This window comes from Hyperoodon ampullatus (assembly GCF_949752795.1).
Source record: "Hyperoodon ampullatus genome assembly, chromosome: 6".
In the NCBI taxonomy this organism is placed as follows: Eukaryota; Metazoa; Chordata; class Mammalia; order Artiodactyla; family Ziphiidae; genus Hyperoodon; species Hyperoodon ampullatus.
The window spans coordinates 75,696,671-75,723,342 of NC_136919.1; the positions used below are offsets into that span (position 1 = coordinate 75,696,671).

The 26,672-nt window shown below is 43.3% G+C and overlaps 1 protein-coding gene across 1 annotated transcript in view; it reads left to right on the forward strand.

Moving 5' to 3' along the window:
- PGM5 (phosphoglucomutase 5) overlaps positions 1–26,672 on the forward strand; it is a gene marked incomplete at both ends in the record, with an annotated part of 193,689 nt that overhangs the window by 94,440 nt on the left and 72,577 nt on the right. The window contains one exon of the mRNA XM_079705786.1: positions 24,745–24,860. Coding sequence (XP_079561912.1) covers positions 24,745–24,860 — 116 coding nt within the window. The remainder of the gene's footprint in view (positions 1–24,744; positions 24,861–26,672) is intronic.

Here is a 26,672-nt window from a genome sequence, read left to right on the forward strand (position 1 = left end):
TGAATCAAATGCTTGCCCATTTATGGTTTTGGGTTAAGGAAGCAGGGGTCAAGTAGAGTTCTTGGCATATTAGTGACAGACCAACTTAAAAGGAATGCAATGGAAGAATAAGGGGTAACTCTCAGAATCAAAGGAAAAGCTGGTCTCAAAAATAATAGGAACCTGAGGTCAGAATGGCCATCATTACAAAGTCTACAAATAATAAATGCTGGAGAGAGTATGGAGAAAAGGGAACCCTTTGGTGGGAATGTAAATTGGTGCAGCCACTATGGAAAACAGTATGAAGTTTCCTTAAAAAAACTAGGAATAAAGTTGCCATATGATCCAGCAGTCCCACACCTGAGCATATATCTAGAAAGACAAAAGCTCTAATTTGAAAAGATACATGCACCCCAATGTTCATAGCAGCACTGTTTACAATAGCCAAGATGTGGAAGCAACCTAAGTGTCCATCAAGAGATGAAAGGACAGAGAAGTTGTGGTACATATATACAATGGAATACTACTCAGTTATAAAATAGAATGAAATAATGCCATTTGCAGCAACATGAATGGACCTAGAGATTATCATACTAGATGAAGTCAGACAGAGAGACAAATATCATATGATATCACTTATATGTGGAATCTAAAAAACAATACAAATGAACTTATTTGCAAAACAGAAACAGACTCACAGACATAGAAAACAAATTTATAGTTACCGAAGGGGAAGGGGGAAGGAATAAATTGGGGGTATGGGATTAACAGGTGTACACTACCATATATAAAATAAACAGCAACGATTTACTGTATAGCATAGGGAATTATATTCAATATATTGTAATAAACTATGATGGAAAAGAAAAAAATCTACAGATTAAAGAACAACAACAACAAAAAATAATAGGAACCTGGGTGCCAGGAATTATATATGGACAATCTTGTTAGAGAATTGCCTTCCAGATCAAGGAAGAAACTTTATACGTTTTCCCCGTTTCACTTCACTCACCTCATTCTAGGTTGAGTCACATGCTTGCTCTTTGGCCAGGGAAGAGGGGGTCACCTTGAGTGACATGCAGTGGGGAAGGGGGTAGGTCTACCAAAGGTTTTTCCTTGAGAAGGGGTTGGATATTGGACAGACAGAAACAACAGTTTCCAGATCACCATGGTGGGGTATTCTACATTTTTTAAAATTAATTTTTATTGGAGTACGGGCATTCTACATTTTAAACTAAACAGCTCTGGAGAGTGTGTGACTGAGTGTGGGTACGGTGCAGGGAGGGGTGGGGAAGGTGTTGGGTGTTACGGCAGAACAAGCAGTAGTCTAGGAACTGGACCAGGATCAGAACTCCCAAAGGATTCTGCCGTAAGGTGGCAATAAGATGCCATGGCAAGTTAGTTACTCTTCCTGGACCTCTGCTTTCCTTATTTAAAGAATGAAGAGGTTGCATTTGCTGTTCCCTAAGATCTCTTTTTGCTGCAAATATTAAGAGAGGTATATTTTTGGGCCAGGGCCATGACTGTATTCCTTAGCTGGGTATAAGACTGTGTTAAATTCAACAGGATTTTTTGAGTGCTTATAGCAGTGGTTCTTAAATGTTAGCATGCATAAGAATCTTTGTGGAGGTTGGGTGGGTCGAGATGTCCTTATTCCAACGCATATTCCAAAGCCCTGTCCCCAGAGATTCGGATTCGGCCATGCTGAGTGGAGCCCAGGCATCTACGTTTTAAACGAAATGGTCAGGTAGTTCTGATGCAGTTGATCAAGCCTGCAGACTTGCATACCTACTGGTTGGTTTTCAGTGAAACAAAAGGGAACCTTCTCAGTTGGAGCTGCAGGTATTAAAAAATATTCAAAGTAGGGCAACGGGCATGGCCCTGAAAGCTCCCTCGTTAAGCCCCCTAGACAGTGTGAAGATGCTGGGAAGACAGTGGACATCAGAGTAGCCAGGGACTCTACTGCCTTTGCATTGGGGCACAAGAGTCACACCCACCCAGGGCCCCTGCATTTTGTCCTCAGGGCTCTCACTCTGTTTGCCTCCAGTGTAGCCATGTAATAAAGCTGTGGGGTAGAGAGTAGGCCATGAGTACCTTGAGAGTTTTCCTTATTGTACCAATCTTACGAGGCTCTTAAATAGACCTTTCTAGATGAGGACATGTGTTTGGGATCAGCAGAGTCTGATTTCTAAATTTCTGTTTTCAGAAGTTGAACCTCCAGGCTACACTTTCCCATTAAACACATCTCATGTGGAGAGTTACATTGAAGGATGCACAGTCCATTGTTTTCTTGAGTCTTATAATTTGTACTGCACCCTCTGTCTGGGGATCTCCAAGTGCTTTTGAAGAATATTTCACTCAAGGTGCTCCATGCATACATGTCATTTGTAAATGGTGAAGGAATATGCATATTTCACTCAAGAATATTTCACTCAAGGTGCTCCATGCATACATGTCATTTGTAAATGGTGAAGGAATATGCGTTATGTGTATAAAATGCCTGAATCCTTCTCTACTAGCTTGTACAGTGTGCCATTAAAACCTATAGTGGACATCCAAGGGTTTCTTGGCTTTTTGAGGCAGAAGAATTTGGTCATGTGGACCAGACTGTACTCCAAAGAGATTCAGAGTCCTGGCCAAATGAAAGTGAAGTATAGCCAAGGTGAAAGTAGTTTAAGTTGTGATATAACTTATACTTGGTTATATCCAAGAAACCTACTGGTGTATTATATAATACACAAAATAATAGTGATTTAAAAATAACAATGCTATGAGGACATTAACACAGTATTTAACTGTGGATATCATATGATTTATGATGTACAAAGCACTTTCCCATACATTCCCACTTGATGCACCCTCTTGTCTTCATTGGTTCCTATCTTAGGACAGAGATTGGATGGGAAAACTTGGTCTGTAACTTCTAACAAAATGGCTAAAGCCCTTTATAGATAAGAACTCTCTGTCTTTGCAGCTGACTGTTCCTAAGTAGGACTGTGTCCCATTTCTGTGTTATGTTTCAAATGAAATTGTCCTTTCTTTTCAGATACTTGATTGGTTGTGTATATGCCGTGTGTGTGTGTGTGTGTGTGTGTGTTGCATGGAGAAACAAAAGCTAGGGCTGGAGGGGGTATATGCATGAAGGATACCTTCTACAAGTTTTAATTCTTGCTTTATTTTTCTCTTTATCTGATTCTGAGGGGAGTTCAGCATATTCTTTGGCTTCAAGAAATGATATTTGAAAGAGGAATGAAAGTGTTTATTCTTCAGAGTTAAAAAAAAACCTCAGCAAGTATGCATTCTGTTCCACTTGGTCTTGGAAATCCTTTGCCAGCGAGATGAGCTTTATATCTTCTCTCTGGTGAAACTTCCCCACGTCTCCTGATCGACATTCCTCCACTTGTATGCTTCATAAATTAGGAGGGAGGGTGCTATTGTCATACTTGACCATATAAGGGAAAGAGAGGCCCCATGTTATTTGGTTCTGCCCTCATGTCAGAACTGTATATACACTCAGGGCCTTTTAAGGGAACATGGTGCGTGCAGGGAAAACATCCCCAGGCAGTCCATCCATTTCCCTCGCTACTGCAGGGCTGGTGCCTGCAAGCTCTGTGTCACTTGGAAGCATAAATCACTGAGAGTTGCTGGCACTGAGCTCAGGGGAGGAAAGCCTCGGAGGACCACGCTCGCTGCCTAGTGCTGTTGGCCTCTTCATTTTTACTAAAAGCCTATCTCACCACTTGGCCTTCTGACTTGTAGTGAGAACTTCACAACTTATACATACTGATGTTCATTTGGACACCCCTCACCCCGCTCCCTGTTACAAATTATTATGATGGCTACAATGAGGTGACCACGGCTTCCTTAAGATTTCAGATGAGTCTTGTCTGCACTGTAACATTTGTCTCTGTGTAGCATGAGGTCTCGACTTCAGAGAGGCTGGCCTTGAACCACAGGGCTTCCTCTTCCTTGCTCTGAGAACTCGGACACGTTACCTAACCTCTATGAGGCCCAACGTCCTTATCTAAAAATGGGGAAGATAAAGGCGGTAACATCCATTTTAAAGTGTTTAGCACAGTGCCTGGTGCATAGTAAGTAAATGCTTGATACCTGTTAGCCGTTACTATTATTACTATTGCTGCCAGAAGAGAGCTATAGTTCTGCTCTTTGCAGCAAGAATTTCCTATAGCTCCCACTGCTCTGATACAACACTCTTTTTACCAACATTTCCTTTGAATTCAAAACACATCCAGAAGTCTTCTTAGCAGCCCTGAAGAATGTCTTGGCACAATTCATTGTACAGAGAATAGGCTCTGGAATCAGGCAGGCCAGGGCCTGAATCCCTGCCCAGCCACTTATCTGTTACAGCATTGGACAAACGACTTAATCTCTTGGTACCTCAGTTTTGTGGTCTGTAGTCTGGTGGTAATGATTGTTTAAATCCAGGGTTTGTTTGTTTTTTTTCATCTTTATTGGAGTATAATTGCTTTACAATGGTGTGTTAGTTTCTGCTTTATAACAAAGTGAAGCAGTTATACATATACATATGTTCCCATATCTCTTCCCTCTTGCGTCTCCCTCCCTCCCACCCTCCCTATCCCACCCCTCTAGGTGGTCACAAAGCACTGAGCTGATCTCCCTGTGCTATGCGGCTGCTTCCCACTAGCTATCTACCTTATGTTTGGTAGTGTATATATGTCCATGCCTCTCTCTCACCTTGTCACAGCTTACCCTTCCCCCTCCCCATATCCTCAAGTCCATTCTTTAGTAGGTCTGTGTCTTTATTCCTGTCTTACCCCTAGGTTCTTCATGACATTTTTTTCCCTTAAATTCCATATGTATGTGTTAGCATACGGTGTTTGTCTTTCTCTTTCTGACTTACTTCACTCTGTATGACAGACTCTAGGTCTATCCACCTCATTACAAATAGCTCAATTTCGTTTCTTTTTATGGCTGAGTAATATTCCATTGTATATATGTGCCACATCTTCTTTATCCATTCATCCGATGATGGACACTTAGGTTGTTTCCATCTCCTGGCTATTGTAAATAGAGCTGCTATGAACATTTTGGTACATGTCTCTTTTTGAATTATGGTTTTCTCAGGGTATATGCCCAGTAGTGGGATTGCTCGTTCATATGGTAGTTCTATTTGTAGTTTTTTAAGGAACCTCCATACTGTTCTCCATAGTGGCTGTACCAATTCACATTCCCACCAGCAGTGCAAGAATGTTCCCTTTTCTCCACACCCTCTCCAGCATTTATTGTTTCTAGATTTTTTGATGATGGCCATTCTGACTGGTGTGAGATGATATCTCATTGTAGTTTTGTAAATCCAGGTATTTTGGTTGCCACAGGCAGAAATGAATCAAGTATAGAACCAGGACAAAGAGGGTTGATAGCAATCCTGTAGAGATTTCACGGAAATAAATTGCAGTTCGGAGGGCTCTTCAGTGCTGATAGTAAGCAAGGTGGACGGACTTCCCTGGCGGTCCAGTGGTTAAGGTGCTGTCCTTCCCACTCAGGGGGCACAGGTTCGAACCCTGGTCAGAGAACTAAGATCCCACATGCCGCACGGCCAGAAAAAAAAAAAAAAAGAGCCAACTGTGAGCGAGGTGGAGACCCTTCTGCTCCTTCAGGTCTCGTCTGGCTCTGTCCATCTGGCGGACACCCGGTTCAGCCTTGGTCCCATCAGCTCAGATCACCCCGGCCGCAGGGCCTCTGGGCTGGGGCACTTTCTCTGGAAGAGGCAGCACGTAATGAAGCATGAGGAGGAGGATAATAATGCCTCGTGGGATTGCTGGGAGGAGTCAGTGCATTACTGTAGGGAAACACCCAGCATGGAGCCTGGTGCTAGTCAGTGCTCACTAAGTGTTCACTCTGTCCCACTGCATCCCTAACTCCCTTCCCCAAGAGTAGACACTCCACTCCTAGAGCCATAGTACCAAAGATGGGGAGAGGAAGGAGCACTGATGTCACTTCTGGGTTAGAATTCAAAGGGAAAGAGATAGCTAAGTTTGGGGAAGAGAAAGAGAGGCCTTGAGAGGAGGGGGAGCTTCCACTTGGAGGTACATAGATTGTCTCCTCCGGTGCAGCTCATCAGACTCACTTCCTTCTTTGAATTCCACCCGTTTGAGCTACATTTCACAGAAAACCACAGTCCTGCAGGATAGGTCAAAAGGACAGTAACACGACTGTGGGTTTCCTTCAAACTCCTGCCCCTCTGTTCAGGCAGGTCCAGCATCAGCCACGCTGCCAGGACAACCAGGTAGCTACATCATCCAGGCCAGGGGGGTGTTGGGGAGAACACTTAGGGAAGCCTGCACGGGATGTCCCTTGATGCCCCCGAACCTTCAAGGCAGTGCCCTGGTCCCATCCAGAGGCTTCTATCCAGTACCCCAGGGGCCCCTGCTAATTTCATTAACAAACCTCCCTTCTCTTCTCGGGTTAGGTCAGAGGTTGTCAAACTGCCTTTCCGTTCACAGGCGTAACCCGCTCCCATCAGGAGCACCTGTTGCCCCCTGCAGTGATTCTCAAGCAGGTGGTGCTCTGCCTCGTAGAATCTCCCCACCTCTGAGTTTCGGATAATCCCTCCTGACCCTGTTAGAATGTAACTCAGAGGTTGTTTTTCAATCAATAAACATCCCTCAAGCACCTGTTCAGTACCTGGCCCTGTGCTAGGAGTTGGTCTTCAGAGAAGGACACAGTCCTTGTCCTCCTGAAGCTGCTGGACCAGGACAATGATGTTTTGCACGAGGCTATGGGAGGGCAGAAGAGACACCTGTGATGGGGTGATCTTGTTGCCTTCAAGGAACCTCTGCGGGTCTGGAGGTTCTTCCCAGAAACTGAGACTTAAAGGACATTTAAGAGTTAGCTAGCTGAAGCGAGGGAAGCTGTATTCCTGAGTCCCGGGGGACAGAAAGCATGGCTTATCTGGAAATGGCAAGCTTTTGGAGTCCCTGGAAGGTAAAACTGGAGAGTATTTCTTCAAGGGAGGACAGACTCTTTCCCTTGATGCCAAGCTTGGCTGTGAGTGCCCTGGGGCCCCCAAAGTCATAGCCCTTTTAGTTCCCATGCAGCACCTTCCCAGGAAGCACTCTGTGCCAGTCCACAGTGGAGGGAAGCGGGGTGGTGGCAGGTCCCCATCCCACACAGCCATCTCTCAGGTTCAAACCCCTCTGGCAGCCCCTGTTTCCTTGCAGGCTATCACCAATGGATGAGTCACTTTTCTTTGAAGCCTTCAAAAGACCCACTTACCCCACGGAGGTTGAGGATTTCTGCCTGTTAAATTGTGCTGCTTTCCTGGTATGTTTACTGTGTCAGGAACACCCCCATCTCTTCCTGTGAGGACACTGAGACTCACAGAAATGCAGCGACTTACCAACAAAAGTTAGTGAAAGATGGAGTCAGGATTTTAACCCAGGTTGCTCCACCCAAGAAGCCCAAGCTTGCTTCACTCTGCTGCCCAGTCTCCCTAGAGCAGGGGTCCCCACCCTCCGGGGTCTAATGCCTGATGATCTGAGGCATTTCTATAATAATAGCAATAAAGTGCACAATAAATATAATGAGCTTGAATCACCCCAAAACCATCACCCCACCCCTGGTCCATGGAAAAATTGTCTTCCAAAAAACCGGTCCCTGGTGCCAGGAAGGTTGGGGACCGCTGCTAGAGCACTACAGGAGAAGTGAGCAGCGAAGTAAACCCACTCCTCTCAGCAGCAGGTATTGTTATTATTCCAGTTTCTTGGATGTGAACCACAAATAAAAGAGGGTAAGTGGCCTATGAGGGTCACAGGATGAAAAGTGTAAGAGCTGCACTTTGAACCCAGGCTTGTCAGATTTCAAAGACAGTGTGGTACTTACAGGCTAGGGGGCTGGTTGTCCTGCTCACGTTTGCGGAAAGTGCCATGGTGCGGCGAGAGCTGAACCTCAGCCTGCCAGGGTTTGATTGCCATCTTCTGTATTCTCTTGAGACAGACTCACATCTAGGCTAACCCTGATGTTCAGTGCCAATCTGAGTCTGGACTCCCAATCGAATAATATCCTCTGAGGACTTCTTAAACATTGGGCAATATGTACATCAAAATTTGGTTATAGGGGCTTCCCTGGTGGCGCAGTGGTTGAGAGTCCTCCTGCCAATGCAGGGGACACGGGTTCGTGCCCCGGTCCGGGAAGATCCCACATGCCGCAGAGCGGCTGGGCCCGTGAGCCATGGCTGCTGAGCCTGCGCATCTGGAGTCTGTGCTCCGCAACGGGAGAGGCCACAACAGTGAGAGGCTCGCGTACCGCAAAAAAAAAAAGTTGGTTATTAGCATTTTGAATACACACACACATATATATGTATATATATCATATATATATTTGTCATATTTAATCCAAATCTTTTACTCTGTATATATCTTTTAAAGTATAGAATGTTTGTAAATAAAGGTTTTTATCTTGCCCAAAGTCTATATATATATATATATATATACATACACGTATATATATATGGTTGCATTGCTTAATTGATCACCATCATTTGCATATCGTTTGTCTTCACTCACAGCTTTTTATAAACCCTCCTAGAATAAGAATCTTCTAGAAATAAGAAACACTACTTGTTATAAGCATAGACACCAAGACCTACTAATTCAAGATATTCTTGTGGAGGGGCCTAGCAATCTTTATCTTTAATAAGTACCCAGATGATTGTTATTATCAAGAAAGTGTGGGGGCCTCCCTGGTGGCGCAGTGGTTGGGAGTCTGCCTGCCGATGCAGGGGATACGGGTTCGTGCCCCGGTCTGGGAGGATCCCATATGCCGCGGGGCGGCTGGGCCCGTGAGCCATGGCTGCTGAGCCTGTGCGTCCGGAGCCTGTGCTCCGCAACGGGAGAGGCCACGGCAGTGAGAGGCCCGCGTACCACAAAAAAAAAAAAAAAAAAAAAAAGTGTGGGAAGCACTGGCTTCTTCTGTGAAACTGAGTGATTAAGCACCAGCAGCTAGACAAAAGAAGAGGGAAACTCATCCAAGCTGTGTGCCAGGTGAGGCCTTTAAAAACATTATCTGGGTACCCCATAGATGTCATCTTACTCTAAGTTTATAAAAGTTTACATCATAGGAAGTCATTTTGCTACTTTTATTTGAGTTGAATATACACATTTGGTTTCACTAGGGGAAAAAACCCCAACTGTCGTATTTCATCCAGCTAGAAAGTCTGTTACAAGTGAATGACCATATTTTTTTTCTAACCTTTGGAGCATTGCCTTGAGATTTTTCCAAGAAACTCAGTCAGTAGCCTAGTGCCAGGTTAGTGTGCTGGGGTTGCATGCATCCATATCTGGCTTTCCAGATGGGCATTATTAACTGCATTGGATATTGGCAGAGAAAATGGGAGCTGGCTGAGAGAATTCTGGGATGGAATGTTCAGAAATAGATTTGTAGGACCTGCTGAAAATAAGTATAGTGTATGCAGAATGTGGTGGGGATAAAGTAAAGGAGAAGATGAAGCATTCTCCCTGAAACCTTATTGTGCAAGAAACTACCTAAGATTCTGACAAGAGTTACACCAATTTCCCTTGCCCCCAACACACACACACACACCCCCCCACCCCCCCACACACTCATACACACAATACACATGCATACACATGCCCCCCCCATGTCCACACACACACACACACACACACACACATGCCCACATGCACTTGGGTCATTTTATCCGTCATTGGCATCCTCAGCTTCTTGCCTAGGGCCTTTGATATTCATAGCCTTAAAAATAGAGACCTGAAAACAATTACAGTTGATCCTTGAGCAACACGGGTTTCAACTAAATGGGTCCACTTATATACAGATTTCTTTCACTAAATACCTACTACAGTAATACATGATCTGAGATGAGTAGAATCTGCAGGTGCAGAACCATGGATACAGAGGCCCAACTGTAAAGTTATATGCGGATTTTCAGTTGCACAGGTGGTAGGTGGCCCTAACCCCTGTATTGTCCAAGGGTCAACTGTATTAACTCCAAAATGAAGAAAACTGCAACATCGACATGAGTAACTGCTTAGTTTAATGTAAAAATGTAACGTTTTGTCAGTTTATTATTAAATTTAGTATCCAAATAGTCAACACTTGAAAATAATTTGTAGTATGTATTTTCTCATTTTGAAAGGATTCCCAAGTGTGCATGATAGATGAGAAATCTTGTCCATAGTTAATTGAGTGACTTGTAGCCTCGTTTCAAAAACAAAATTATAGGGCCTCCCTGGTGGCGCAGTGGTTGAGAGTCCGCCTGCCGATGCAGGGGATACGGGTTCGTGCCCCGGTCTGGGAGGATCCCATATGCCGCGGAGCGGCTGGGCCCGTGAGCCATGGCTGCTGAGCCTGCGCATCCGGAGCCTGTGCTCCGCAACGGGAGAGGCCACAACAGTGAGAGGCCCGCGTACCACAAAAAAAAAAAAAAAAAAAAAAAAAAAACAAAATTATAAAAATCCTTTCAAGATTCTTTTAAAGCAAGAAGTCAGTTTTTTTTTTTTTTTTTGCGGTACGCGGGCTTCTCACTGCTGTGGCCTCTCCCGTTGTGGAGCACAGGCTCCGGATGCGCAGGCTCAGCGGCCATGGCTCACAGGCCCAGCCGCTCCGCGGCATGTGGGATCTTCCCAGACTGGGGCACGAACCCACGTCCCCTGCATCGGCAGGCGGACTCGCAACCACTGCGCCACCAGGGAAGCCCAAGAAGTCAGTTTTTATGTGAGATGTAGATATATTTTAATATGGTTGGTATGATATGGGTTGAGGCCTCACCCACACTTGCACACTCACAGAGTTCACCACTTCTGAATGCTATTGGGTAGGGCATATGGTTGGAGAAAAATAAAATGTGCTGTTTAAAGCTGTGTCTTCAACAGTCCAAAGACTGCAAAAGGCTTTAGGGTCCACCCTTAGTCATAGGACCATTGGGGAGGGTGTGACCCACCCCTTGCTACACCAGGAATATGTTTAAGGGACTTGAGAGCCATAGCTTCTGCTCTGGCTACATGCAGGTGAAACTGATGGAGAGCTTCTGCATCCAGTTGCACAGGCTGTGCATTGTGTAAGGGCCCCGCATTCCAAGGGGGCAGTGTTCCCACTGAGGACACTTACATTTAAATATTTATTATGACAGTGTTTTCACAGGTGGCATTAAAGTGCTCTCTTCTAAGAAAAGCAGTGTGCTACCACACTTTCTTGAAAGCTGGAAATTATTGGGTCTCAAAGATGATGTAGGGCCTCCCTGGTGGCGCAGTGGTTGAGAGTCCGCCTGCCGATGCAGGGGATACGGGTTCGTGCCCCGGTCTGGGAGGATCCCATATGCCGCGGAGCGGCTGGGCCCGTGAGCCATGGCTGCTAAGCCTGCGCATCCGGAGCCTGTGCTCCGCAACGGGAGAGGCCACAACAGTGAGAGGCCCGCATACCACAAAAAAAAAAAAAAAAAAAAAAAAAAAAGATGATGTAGTACCTTTAGCACCAGGGCACTGCTTGGGCTGCAGCCTGGGCCGAAGGAAAAGGCAGTGCTCCTACCTCTCCACTCATCTGTATCATCCCTTCACCGTAGGAAGTGGTGTCTTGACCTGAAGAGAATTGTTCCTCTCACAGGAGACTGTGCCCCTGCAGTGGTTCTCAATGCCCAGAAGCCATCGTGTCCTCTGCTGACCCTGTCCCTCCTCTGTGGGTCCCCAATTAGGCCCAGCAATCAGCCGAAAACATGGAATGGATCCACACAGAGAAACATTTCTGTGTCTCAGTCTCTGAAAAGGGGGAAAGAACAGTTGAGAGGCATTCTAATTCCCCACGGAGACTCTACTTCTTCAATTAATTTCAGGAACTGTGTGTTCTCACCAACCTATTTTGGTCCCCATCCTCCAGAGACCACTTGGCCCTCTGAGAGAGAGTCTAGCCCACTGCATGGGTCACCCTGAATACAAACAGCTGCTTTCCCCATCTCCTTCCTCTTCCCCTACCGCCTCCCTAGGGACAGAACCCCAGGACCAGATTTAGATAGCTAAGAGCCCTGCTGTCAATCACCCTCACTGGCCCTGCCCCTGGGCTGCCTCCCTCTGTTGAGCCCAGAGCTTCCTGCAGTCCAGGACCTGGAGGAGGGTATCCGGTTCCCAGGGATGCCCTTCCACCCGGGGATGCCCTTCCAGTTAACTTGTCTCTCAAGCCTCTTTGGGAAAGGCATCTTCCTGAGAATCCTTTTTTTTTTTTTTTTGCGGTACGCGGGCCTCTCACTGCTGTGGCCTCTCCTGTTGCAGAGCACAGGGTCCGACGCACAGGCTCAGCGGCCATGGCTCACGGGCCCAGCCGCTCCGCAGCATGTGGAATCTTCCCGGACCTGGGCACGAACCCATGTCCCCTGCCCTCCTGAGAATCCTTGATGTGACTCCAGACTATTTGACATGTTCCTTCTGCCTTGCTCTTCAAAAGTGTTCAGTGGGAGTAAAGTCCTTTGAAGCGCACTCCTGCTATAGTTATATAAGGGATATATTTCTTGGTTTATCTTAACCAGTGTTTTCCAGCATGTGCTGCATGAAACGTTAGCCCCACGAGGTGCTACTTATAAACATGAGAAATATGCACCCTCCCGTCTCTTTAAAGTTTTACAGTGAAATGAGCATTTAGTTCTGAGAAATCCCACAAAGGTAAAGAGAGACCAGTTTTACCCTAATCTCCTACCTTTTCACAATAAACTTACAGCAGTGGACTTGGTAAACTAACATACACTTATTTAGAAGTAAGGTTATCAATCTTTTCAGCCAACTCTTTGTAAGTAATTCCACGTGGAAGTTCATCCACCATAACTTAATTTTATCCTGAGCTGTCAATGGTCTCATGTACTTGCTCCCTCTGGTATTTGAAGGACTTAGTTCTGGAATCTAAATGACGTTTGTACCCATGTAGGAGAAGTCTGTGTTCCGATAGAGCCCACAATGTTTGCATGGAATTAACAAATGTCATTAAGTACTTGCTCTGTGCCAGTCAGAGCCCTTGCCCTCCGGGGGCTCACAGATGAGAGGCAGTCAGCTGTCCCAACATCTAATGCAATAACCTGTGCTGAGTGTGTCATTGGTAGGGTTTCCTGTGGCAGCACAAAGAAGGGACTGGACACATTGACCTGGATAGTCGAAATAGCCTGAGTGTAGGGGGCTGGATGAAAAGAGTGCTGGGTATCTTCCATTTGCCCCGGGATGCCTCTCCACTCTCTCCCTACACTCTGTCCCACAGGCTGACCTCTATGGACTGTATCAACTGGCTCATCTTCCCTCCTGATTTCAGTTGGGTTTGGACAATTGGGGGCACTACAGATGCCAGGCAGCTGGAGTAGAATGGGGTCAGGAATTGATTTCTCTCCTTGATGGGTCTCTATGGGCTGGCAGCGTGTCTCCTCTGAAGGTCATGGCTCCCGCCAGGCAGCCCTCTCCACCCAGCTCTGTCTCTGGTTCCAGGAATGAGTCTGGGGGTGGGGTAATGCTCGCCCTGATGTTACTTGCCCTGGGGTACTGTACTGTCCATTGTGCTCCCCTTCTCCACTGCCCACACCTGCGTAAATAGCACCTGTGTTTTGTTGTTTTGGTTTTTTAAATTTATTTATTTTTGGCTGTGTTGGGTCTTCGTTGCTGCACACGGGCTTTCTCTAGTTGCAGCGAGCGGGGGCTACTCTTGGTTGCGGTGTGCGGGCTTCTCATTGCAGTGGCTTCTCTTGTTGCGGAGCACGGGCTCTAGGTGCATGGGCTTCGGTAGTTGCAGCGTGTGGGCTCAGTAGTTGTGGATTGTGGACTCTAGAGCGCAGGCTCAGTAGTTGTGGCGCACGGGCTTCGTTGCTCTGCGGCATGTGGGATCTTCCTGAACCAGGGATCGAACCTGTGTCCCCTGCATTGGCATGTGGACTCTTAACCACTGCGCCACCGGGAAAGCCCAGCACCTGTGTTAAACTCCCCTCAAATTACTCAATTTGACTGTGTCATCTATTCCTGTTGGGACTCTAACTGATATGAAGAGTATCCCCATCTATGTGAACTATGTGTGCCAGGATCTGAAGCTGCATGGTGCTTTAAGGAGGCTCTACCAAAATAGCAGTGTGCTCTGGCAGGAGGATAGAGGGAAATGCAGGAAGCAGCAGCTGGAGAGGTAACAATGCTAACAGCTGTTGCTGCTGGCCGTGCACTTCTCTGAATGTTTGGGGCTTCCCAAGGATCACCCCATTTAGTCCTCCCTGAATAAGGATATTCAGTGTTATTACATTTCACAGGTGAAAGAGCTGGGCTTATTGAGTTTAAGTAACTTGGCCAAGGTTACTCAGCCAAGAAGGGGTGGAGCTGGGTGGGGACTCAGACAGTCAGAATTCAGAGTCCATCCTCTCGTCCACGCAAAGGTGTTTGGACTTGATTCCACGGCAGTGCACGTCTGCCTACCTTTCCTGTCCACTCAGCTTTACCTTGTGCTGTAAACATCATTTCCCACAAAAGGACATCAACTTCTCCAATCGTTTCTTTCCACATAACTATGTCTTATTAAATCAAAACTTTTTAAAAAGATAAATTAATGTGGCATGAGCTTTCTTTATACTTATCAGCAAAATTAAGCCCAATCCTGAGTAAGGATGCACATCCTGGAAGGGTAAGTGCAGCCTTGAATATGTGATATCTTTCAGTTGGGGTGGGTGCTTCTGTGTCCCTTGATAAATACTCATTTTCTCAGAGCCCATTTAGGGATGGCTGCCTGATGACTTGACCTGACTTCCCAGGAAACAGCGAACTGGGTCATACATTAAGCCACAGATCTTTGAGAAAACTGATAATGACATGATATTTTAATGTTTACCTCTGCTCATGGTATTACCCATAGAATGGTGATGCAGCATTATACAAATACTTCTTTTCTCTGGGTTTTGTTCTTCCTTTAAAACGAGTATCATTTTACAGCCGCTGTATATTTATTTAATGTTCCATGCCCAGATGTCCCATTTCTCCTGTTTTATGACATAAGAGCAATAAGATTTTTTAATACCATCCAGGAAAAGATGCTGATTGAATCCAGAAGAGGAAACACAGAAGGTTTTAAGAAAGAGAAGCTTGGTTTAGTGAGATGTTTTATCTCCTGGGTTAGAGCTGTCACATCAGTTAGTATTTACTACTTTTTGTCTATAGTTGTAAAGGAATTGATTCTAAATCTTCCAAAGGTATTATATAGGCTTTTAAAAAAGCTTCAGTAAGGTGTCAACATACTTTAAAATTCAAAGCAAAACAAAAAGACAAGAAGATGCTTCACTTTTTGCTCTTCAGGAAGCAATCTCATGGGAATCTGAAGGACAACTGACAGTCAGTCTTCTCTTTACCTCTCAGCTTAACTGGAACACTTGGGGCTTAATATTTGCCAGCCCTAGCCCCTCAACAGTTTTTCTTCTTTGAAAATAATTACAACCAGGAACAATTTACATCAAAGTTCTCAAGCATCAAGATGGTAAACATAGACACTTGTTGATTCCCAGACATAGGGTTCCCGAGTATTTGCTAGCTTAAGAGAGTGAACCTGTGATTCTTTCAATTTTACGTATTTTTCTCTTGGATCTTTGGTCCAAGTCCAAAGCCAAATTTTTTTCTTTTAAGTGAACATCCTCAGAAATATGCCTGCCTTATGTTTCCTAACAAAAGTTAAAATCTAATTGGGAAGGATCCTATTTTCCTCTGTAACACTTACCTAAAATGAAAGTACAGAAGCTTTTAGATAAAGCAGCAAAAGCCCCTGGGTTTGGGGTCCACCTTTGTTTGTTTTACAATTGCCCCAAATCTAGAATTTTTTAGGGAGCATGAAACATACAGTTATATTTTGCTTTTTTTAAAAATAACTATTCTTTAAATGATATGTCCATTTCCCTTTGGATTAAGTGAAAGTTCCAATACCCAGAACAGTAATAGTGTTGTAATACCGTAGGACATTTCACAGTTGTTAGAGCACTTTCTTTTCTTTTTATACCATCTCATTTGATCCTTATGACTTCCCTGATAAGACAGGCAAGGGAGGTGTTAACTTAGTATGTGAGTTTTGAGGTTCAGACCAGGCTGAGATACTACAGGCCCCAGGAACAAGCAGCTTGCTGCTAAAGTTGACATATATTAATATTTATATATATGGTTGAAAACTTTTGTGGTCATCTTATTGTGACAGCCTCATGTTTTATATTTATTTTACCTGAAAGTGTGAGTTGCTCCATTCAAAGGATGAGGAAAGAGTGAACTTTGAGATCGGTATTAGAAAACAAGGCCTAGTCGAACTCTGCTTGATTCTTATTGGTGAGCTGAGTAGGCCGCCTTAGAAATGCATTTAAAGTGCAAACTCACGTAAGCCTTTTACCTCAGAGCAGCTCCAGCCAGCAGTGCCAGATATCAAAGAAGGGATCTGGGAGTGAACTCATCCATGTGAAAATACTAGGGGACAAACTTGCAGGCAGTTTTGTTCCATGTCTACCAGACCTTAACCAGCATGTCCAGAATGCTATTAAACTCCATCTTCAGTAGTTTATTTCTTGGGATGTTGTAAATAAGGCTAATTTAAACATGTGCTCAGCCATAAATACTACAGGGGTTTTTTCTTTTAAATAAAACAGCTTATGGAGCTTGATATCAAAAAAAGAAACAATCCAGTTAAAAAATGGGCGGAAGACCTAAATAGACATTTCACCAAGGAAGACATAGATGGCCAAGAGGCACATGAAAAGATGCTCAGCATCACTAATTATTAGAGAAGTGCAAATCAAAACTACATTGAGATATCATCTCACACTGGTCAGAATGGCCATCATCAAAAAATCTAGAAACAATAAATGCTGGAAAGGGTGTGGTGAAAAGGGAACCCTCCTGCACTGTTGGTGGGAATGTAAACTTATACAACCACTATGGAAAACAGTAGGGAGGTTCCTTAAAAAACTACAAATAGAACTACCATATGACCCAGCAATCCCGGTACTGGGCATATACCCTGAGAAAACCATAATTCAAAAAGAGACATGTACCACAAAGTTCATTGCAGAACTATTGACAATAGCCAGGACATAGAACCAACCTAAATGTCCATTGACAGGTGAATGGATAAAGAAGATGTGGCACATATATACAATGGAATATTACTCAGCCATAAAAAGAAACGAAATTGAGTTATTTGTAGTGAGGTGGATGGACCTAGAGTCTATCATACAGAGTGAAGTAAGTCAGAAAGAGAAAAACAAATACTGTATGCTAATGCATATATATGGAATCTAAAAAAAAAAAAAAGGTACTGATGAACCTAGTTGCAGGGCAGGAATAAAGAGGTAGATATAGAGAATGGACCTGAGGACATGGCGTGGAAGGGCGAAGCTGGGGCGAAGTGAGAGTAGTAACATCAACGTATATACACTACCGAGTATAAAATAGATAGCTGGTGGGAAGCAGCCCCATAGCACAGGGAGATCAGCTAGGTGCTTTGTGACCACCGAGAGGGGTGGGATAGGGAGGGTGGGAGGGAGGGTCAAGAGGTAGGAAATATGTGGACATGTGTATGCATGTGGCTGATTCGCTTTGTTGTGCAACAGAAACTAACACAGTATTGTGAAGCAATTATACTCCAGTAAAGGTCTATTTAAAAATAAGTAAATAATGTTAAACGAAGCGTAATGTATATTTAACAAGGCACATCTCATGCATAGCTCAAGGACTTTTTACAAATTGCACACACCCATGTAACTACCATTGTAGATCAAGAAACAGAACAGCATTCCTGAAGCTCCCTTGATCCCCATTCCAATCACTACCTCCCGCTCCTCCCCAGAGATAACCTCTATCCTGACTTCTGTCACCAATGACTAGCTTTTTTGGTTATTTTTTCCAGCTTTATTGAGATATAATTGACAGATAAAGCTATAATATATTTAAAATATACAATGTGATGATTTGATACTGATAAACATTGTGAAATGATTATCACAATCAAGTTAATTAACTCATTCATCACCTCACATAGTTTTTTTAGTGAGAATTCTGCTTTCAGCAAATTTCAAGTACACAGTACATGTTAATAACTATAGTCACCGTGCTGTACATTAGATCTTCAGAACTTATTTATCTTTTAATTTTTTATTGAAGAATAGTTGATTTACAATGCTGTGCCAATCTCTGCTGTACAGCAAAGTGACTCAGTTATACACATACAGACATCTTTAGAACTTGTTTATTTTATAAATGGAGATTTGTACCCTTTGACCACCATCTCCCCATTCCACCTCCCCACCCCAGTCCCTGGCAACCACCAATCTACTCTTCATTTCTATGACTTCAGCTTTATTTTTTTTTTAGACTCCACATTTAAGTGATACCTTACAGTATTTGGTTTTCTCTCTCTGGCTTATTTCACTTAGCAGAATGCCCTCCAGTTTCATTCACGTTGTTGCAAATAGCAGAATTTTCTTCTTTTTTTATGGCTGAGTAATATTCATTGTATTTATATACCACATCTTCTTTATCCATTTATCTGTCATTGGACATGTAGGTTGTTTCTGTATCTTGGCTATTATGTATAATGATGCAATGAACATAGGAGTACAGATATCCTTTCGAGATCCTGTTTTCATTTCCTTTGGATAAATATCTAGAAGTGTGATTACTGGATCATATGATAGTTCTTTTTTAATTTTTTGAGCAGAGGACCTCCATGTTATTTTCCACAGTGACTGTACCAGTGTACATTCCCACCAACACTGCACAAGTGTTCCCTTTTCTGCACATCCACACTGGCTCTCTTATCTCTTGTCTTTTTGATAATAGCCATTCTGTCAGGTTGGCTAAAACCCTAGTAATAGGTGTGAGGTGATATCTCATTGTGGTTTTGATTTGCACTTCTCTGATGATTGGTGATGTTGAGCATCTTTTCACGTATCTCTTGGTCATTTGTGTGTCTTCTTCAGAAAAATTTATTTTCCTATTTAGACCCTTTAACCATTAAAAAAAAATTAGATTGTTTGTTTTCTTGCTATTGAGTTGTAAGCGTTCCTTATATATTTTGGATATCAACCCCTTATTGGATATAGGGTTTGCAAATATTTTTTCCCATTCCATAGGTTGTCTTTTCATTTTGTGGGTTGTGAATATCCTCTTTCGTAAAGTGCCTCATCAAGATTTTTGCCCATGTTTTAAAGGATATCTGCCTTTTTTATTGATTTGTAGGAGTTTTTACATATAAACTACGTATAAGTCTTTTGTTGGATATATGTGATGCAGATATCTCCTAATCTATGTAGATGGAGGCTTTTTTTTTGGTGGGGGGTACGCGGGCCTCTCACTGTTGTGGCTTCTCCCGTTGCGGAGCACAGGCTCCGGACGCACAGGCTCAGCGGCCATGGCTCACGGGCCCAGCCGCTCCGCGGCATGTGGGATCTTCCCGGACCGGGGCACGAACCCGTGTCCTCTCCATCGGCAGGCAGACTCTCAACCACTGCGCCACCAGGGAATCCCTAGATGGAGGCTTTTTAAAAAGGGGCTGAGAGTTCAGTATGTAGAAAATAGAACCAAGAGGTGTGCTCAGCTCTTAAGAAAGTGGATGTTTGAAGATAAATTGAAGGAAGAGCGACCTGGATCTTTTCCTTTTAAAATCTATTGGAGGGCTTCCCTGGTGGTGCAGTGGTTGAGAGTCCGCCTGCCGATGCAGGGGACACGGATTCGTGCCCCGGCCCAGGAAGATCCCACATGCCGCGGAGCGGCTGGGCCCGTGAGCCATGGCCGCTGGGCCTGCGCGTCCGGAGCCTGTGCTCTGCAACGGGGGAGGCCACAGCAGTGAGAGGCCCGCGTATCACACACACAAAAAAAATCTATTGGAACTTTCTTAAAGTAGAATTCCAAGAGTAGCTGATGCTGCCTCATGTACTTGATATAATTCGTCATTTTTTATTTGGCTGTTTTCTCGCAAGGTAAAAGAGAGTCATTAGTAACCGTTGGTATTCCAGTAGAATATTGTCACATACAATGATGTAGTACTGTATAATTAAGTTAATATATATTTTAATACCTACTGTGGGCATGCACGGCGCTGGATGCGGGAGGTGCAAAGGTGGGTGTGCTAGCACCTCTACATGTAGTGAGCTTTTAGGGATATTTCAGGATGCTTTTGTATCTGTTATCTTGTTTGAGCACATGAGGGTAAGGTGACCACCAGACTGGTAAAATAGAAATAATTTGTCCTTCTGCTTCTCAGACTTTTGACTCTCATATATGCACTGCCCTCATTCTGTAAAATCTTTATTTTCAAGAAATGCCTTTGTCTTATCCTGATAGCCCCACCAATTAATACCTGGAGAAATTCTCTTTGCTCAAAATGACTAATTTAAATAAAACATGCAGAAATTACTTCATTATTTCTTAATATAATATAAGGAACCTACAATGAGAAAAGACCATAAAATAGAGATACTTTTACCCTTGCTATTCAACAATACTCCTTAAATAATAGATATTAGTCAACTGAAATCATACAGAATTTATTGAGGGCAAGTCTGACAAGGTATTATGTTATCCTAGACATTGAAGAGCTATAAAGGTATATAAGATGCAGCCCCTGCCCTCAAAGAACTAACACACTGGTGGTTGTAGTGGTGGTATCTGTGTGTGGAGGGAGAGTGTTAAGAAGGTAACAACATATACAATGACAGTGTGCACATAAAAACCCCCTACCAAGAGAGGAAGCCTAGGGCAGGAAGGGTTACTTTGGATTGATAACGGCAATGAAAAAAAGAATTGTATTTGTTACAATAATGGAGCTGGTGCTACAGAACTAATCCCAAAGTGTACAATGGCTCAAACGTGGCAAGAGGTTATTTCTCAGTCATTAGAAGTTAAAAACAAGTGTTCTTGATTGGTGACTGATTCTGCTCCAAATGGTGATTCAGAGATCCAGATCCTTCCAACTTGTAGGTCCACCATCTTCAACATGTGGCTTCTAGGATTGCTGGGTTTGTCCACATTAGACTGGCAGAAGGAGAAAGAACATGGAGGATGGGGAATTTTAATAACCAGATTTGAAAAGCGTGTGCATTGTCTCCACTGGAGTTCCGTTGGCTAGAACTCAGCACGTGGCCACAGTGAACCTCGTGGGAGGTTGGGAAGTGTAGTCCAGCTGTGTGTCCAGGAAAAGATACTTTTGTTGACCACTAGCAGGCTTTGCCACAGGATTCATGATGGCAAGGCATTTAAGATAGGTTTGGAAGCAAAGGGAAGTAGAGAGATTGGAAAGGAGGATTAATCCAGGTAATACGAAAGCATAAAGAAGGACTCGTAAAAAACAACAACAAAAATGCAAGAGCATATTTAGAAAATAAGAGATGGTTCAGTTTTTAGGAGCATATGGGGAGTATCATGGGAGAAAGTATTGGCAATATAGGTTGAGGCTATTTCCAACCTGAAGCCACATTTTTAGAGGTTTTAAAATCCACACTAAGAAGCTTATATCCACCATGGTTTTTTTGTTTGTTTGTTTTTTTGTTTTTTTTTTTTGCAGTACGCGGGCCTCTCACTGTTGTGGCCTCTCCCGTTGCGGAGCACAGGCTCCGGACGCGCAGGCTCAGCGGCCATGGCTCACGGGCCCAGCCGCTCCACGGCATGTGGGATCTTCCCCGACCGGGGCACGAACCCGTGTCCCCTGCATCGGCAGGTGGACTCTCAACCACTGCACCACCAGGGAAGCCCACCATGGTTTGTTTTGTTTTGTTTTGTTTTGTTTTGGCTACCAAGGCTCAGTTCCATTTGCAGGAAAATTGTGGCCCAGATTCATTTCCTTTCTTTTCCTTCATATGCTGGTCTTTCCTAGAAAGTGAGTTTTGTTTGTCTCTGACACATGGTGGTGGTAGTCAAGGAGAGGGGTGCAGACCCTCAGCATGAGCAGCTTCATTTTTAGCTTTTGTACCAGAGACTCCACTGGGGCCTCCTGCCAAAAACCAGTCTGGAGCCTGGTATCTGCTGAATGCTATGGTTGGGATGGATCCCAAGTTCAGTAGAAGGAGAAGGGAGGGGCATTCCTTTCTGACTCTAGGACACATCAACTCATGCTCAGGATCCGGGAATTTAACTACCCATGTTGTTATCTTAGCTTGTACAGCTGCAAATGTGGCTCATAGTTATAAAAGTATCTGGTCTTTTAAAATCCAGCCTCAGCCTTCAGCCTGATGACCTCCTGACAGTGATCAGCTGAGAAGGGTGGAGCTGGGGAAATCCTCTCCCCTCCTTTCAGTTCTGCCAACTTGGCTCTGAACCAACAAGAATGTTTTGGCCAGAGAATATATATCTCCACACCCTCTAGCCTCTCTCTTACCCTCACCTCTGCCCCATGTTGCATATTCTATTTTGTAATCTTATGCATTCATTTTAGCTAAATTAATTTTGACCCCGGCTTTATTATGCGCTGCCCTAGAAGGCTTCTATGTGAATGATTTCTCCTTCCTTGAGCTTCTGACCATAAATTAATGGCTGTGAAAGCTTACCTTTGCCCTCCAGTTTGGAGAGGATTTATTTCATTATTCCTACCAGGATGTAAACATGATTGTATATCTTTCTTAGACTACTGAGGAAAAGAGAACCTTTGATGTAACACCCAAGCATCCAAAAGGTGCTTGTTTTCAAAGCAAACTTTTTTTTTAAGACATTTTTTTTTTCAGTTGAACCTTTATTTATTTATTCATTTACTGGCTGCGTTGGGTCTTCATTGTTGTGCACGGGCTTTCTCTAGTTGCAGCGAGCGGGGGCTACTCTTTGTTGCGGTGCATGGGCTTCTCATTGCAGTGGCTTCTCTTGTGGGCTCTGTGGGCTCTAGGTGTGTGGGCTTCAGTAGCTGCAGCACGCGGGCTCAGTAGTTGTGGCTTGTGGGCTCTAGAGCGCAGGCTCCGTAGTTGTGACACACGGGCTTAGTTGCTCCACGGCTTGTGGGATCTTCCCGGACCAGGGATGGAACCCGTGTCCCCTGCATTGGCAGGTGGATTCTTAACCACTGTGCCACCAGGGAAGTCCCTCAAAGCAAACTTGGAAGAGACTTGGCACACAGTTTTTTCAAGATTGTGAGCACATTAATTACATTTGGGTTCAATGGAAGGAGAAGTGTTATGTTCCTCTGGCAAGAGTTCTAGATATTTTTTCCTCTAGGTGGCCACAAAACAAACCTAAAGAAATCACTATTACATCGTGTCCTTTGTCCTTTGTGTATTTTTCTTCCTCTTCTTCACCGAGATGCTCTCACTGGTTCCTCTCCATGGTCACCTTCTGCACGTACAGTCATCGAAGGACTAAACCTTGCTGGTGGCAGGCATTTGATGTTTTTCTCTTTGGGTTGCTTCCATGTGGGGCTGATGAAACTCTTCAGGCCAGTGTCTGTGGCAGCAGCTCATTCCCCAGCCAACTTTGAGGTCTGTATATGTCTTGAAGCACTAAAACATTTGGGGAGACAGCATGGTGTAGTGGAATGGAACAGGGACAGAAATTAAGCAGACTTGGGTCCAGAATCTAGCTTTGCCTCTTATCTCTGTGAGATCTTGAACAAAATACTTGACCTTCTGGGTCCTCTGAGCCTGAATTTTGACAGTAGAGCTTAGTTTTAGCTGTTTTTAAATTTTATCTAAATGGAACTGTATAGTGTATATTCCTTTGATACTGGTTTCTTTCACGTGATATTATGTCTGTGAGATTCATTCAAGTTGTTGCATGTAGCACTAGTTTGTTCAATGAAATTTATGCTATTGCATTATATATTGCAAATCATTTGTCCCTTCTACTTTGATGGACTTTTGTTTCAGTTATTACCAATTGTGATTCTATGATCATTTAAAAAAAAATCTTGTGTACATACTCTGTTGAGTAATGTCACATGCTGGGTTCCCCAGGAAGCAGCTCTGAGAGAGATTCACTTGCAGGAACTTTTTTCCTTTCTGCCATCAAGATCAAAGTTTCCTTCAAGAGCAATACCTATGGGGGAGTGAGGAAGGAGGATCAGACAGAGAAGTTGGAGCTGAAAGGGCCCTACAGAGTTGTGCCAAATAGGGGCAAGAAGCCTAGACCTTTATATATCTCTCATTTGCCAGGCATTGGATGTGGATTGACCCAAGGAAGGGAGCATGATTTTGAGTGAGACATCTCTCTTTAGCAGGGGGTGGGGGCCACATCTGTGAGCTGTCACCATTCCTAGAAGCCATCAACATTCCTAGAAGCTGGTAGAGTGTTCCAGTCCTAAAAGTCCTAAAATGTGTGTGTGTGGGTGTGCGTGTTGGAGGTGAAGCTGAGCAGTGCACCACAGTGTCTACTACATCGTTAGTATTAATTTCTAGGAGTTGAATTGCTGGTTCATAGGATATGTGAATATTCATCTTTAGTAGATACTGTCAAACGATATTCCAAAGCGTTTGCACACAAATACCACCTTAATTTAGATTCCGAGATTCCCCAACTGGGATCTTACCACCAAGATAAAGGAATATATATAGAAGTGAAACATAGATGTGAGAATATGCTGTACATTAACTGAACATCTTCTATATTATGGGAAAGCAAAATTGAGTACCATTGGAATAGGCTATTTATCATTCTCTACCTAATGGCTTGCCATCTTGAAAACTGTCCACATTGTTCAGGATGTTCTAAAATCTAGTTATGGCATTAACAGATCTTAAAGACTTCCTTATGTGCTGAGAAAAAAAAAGGAAAGGAGAAATATGAATTAACTGTTGCCTCGAATTTCATTTTTCAGAGTGGCCAAATCAATGAAGGTCCCTGTGTATGAGACCCCAGCTGGATGGAGATTCTTCTCAAATTTGATGGACTCAGGCCGGTGCTCTCTGTGTGGAGAAGAGAGCTTTGGCACTGGTAGGCTTTATTGGGTTGGTGTTACTGGAGAGGGTGGCTGCAGGACCCTGTGACCCTAGTTTGGGGACCTGTGGGTCCACTGTGAATCAAAGGCTGGCGAAAGAGTTAGAGGCAAAAAAAAAAAAAAAAATCAGAGAAACCTAGTGGGATATGTGCTATGACACCTTCACGTCTTCTGCCCATTTCTTCTTCTTTTTAGAGAGAGAAAGAGAGAGAGAGAGGAAATATATCAAATTCCCATGTGTTCATCACATAGTTTCAACCATCATCAACTCCTGGTCAATCTTACTTTATCTCTACCTTCATCCACAAGAGGAGCCCTCCCCTCTGATTATTGTGATGCATTCCTTAGTGTGAATCTTTAAGTATAAGGGTTACTGAGGGAAAAAAAAAAACCATATATATATATATATATTATATATATTATATATATTATATATATATATATATAAAACCATAGTACAATTATCACACCTAAAATGTTAAAAAATAATTTCTTCTTTCACTATTTTAAGATGTCACACCATTGTCTTCTGGCTTGCATAGTTTCCAAGAAGTTGGCTCTAATTCTTACCACCATTGCTCTGTATTTAAATTTCGCCTACTTTCCACCTCTGGCTGGCTTCAACATTTTCTTTTTATCTTTTGTTTTTAACAGTTTAATAATATATATAGGTACATGTATTTTTTTTTTAACCCTGCTTAGGGTTCTTTGGGACTCTTGAATCTGTTGTTTGTTGTTTTTCATTAATTTTAGAAAATTCTCTGCCATTATCTCTTCTAATATCTCTCTTTCCTTATTCTCTCCTCTCCTCTGAGACTCAAATTACATAATGTTAGATCATTTGTGACCATGTGTTGTCTCAGAGCTCTTACATGCACTATTTGGTTTTGTTTACTCTTTATTGTTTTTGCGTTTCAGTCAAGATAATCTCTATTGGCATATCATGAATTCTTTCCTGAGCTGTGTCCAGTCTTTTGCTGAGCCCAGTGAAGGATTTCTTCATCTCTGATACTGTAGTTTTTATTTCTAGTATTTCTCTTTGTCTCTTTTTAAATAATTTTCATCTCTTTGATGAAATTCCTGATCTGTTTATGTCTGTTGTTTATCTTTTCCATTAGATCATTTAACATATTAAACATAGTTACTATAAACTTTCTGTCTGATAGTTCCAATAATTGGTTCTTTTCTAACTCTAGTTCTGTTGATTGTTTTGTCTCTTGATACAGCAATGATTTACTCTTTCTTGATTTTTGCATGTCATAATTTTTCGTTGAATGCTGGACTGTATGTATACAAGAACAGTAGAGACTCAGGTAACTAATATTTATACACAGAAATGGGCATACCTCTTCTTCTCTCAGGGCTTTAGTGTGCAAGGTTACATTAAATATAGTCAGGAGTTGAGCTGGGTTTGGATTTTATTGTTTCTGTTATAATCTTTAGTATATCAATGTATCACAGGTTTCAAATTCTTCTGGTAGTGGGATATTTTTACTATGTACTGAAAATGATGATGGGGAGATGGAGGAGATTTTTCAGCGTTTCTGTTGCATTCACAGGTTTCAGCAGTTACTGCATGTCTGTGAGACAAAATAGACCTCTATTATTAGGTATTTGACCCTTTTCTTGTGGCAGCAGGTGTCTGTTTAGTATTGGTGTAGGATTCTGGGCCCATTGTTTCTTACTCTTTGTCCAGGGACAGAGAGTTTTTACTTCAACCCCTATTTCAGAAGCAGTGGACCTCTGCCTGGATCCTAGGGATGAGAAGGTTTGAAGCTCATTCATCCAGGAGCTTAAGGCTTTTGTTT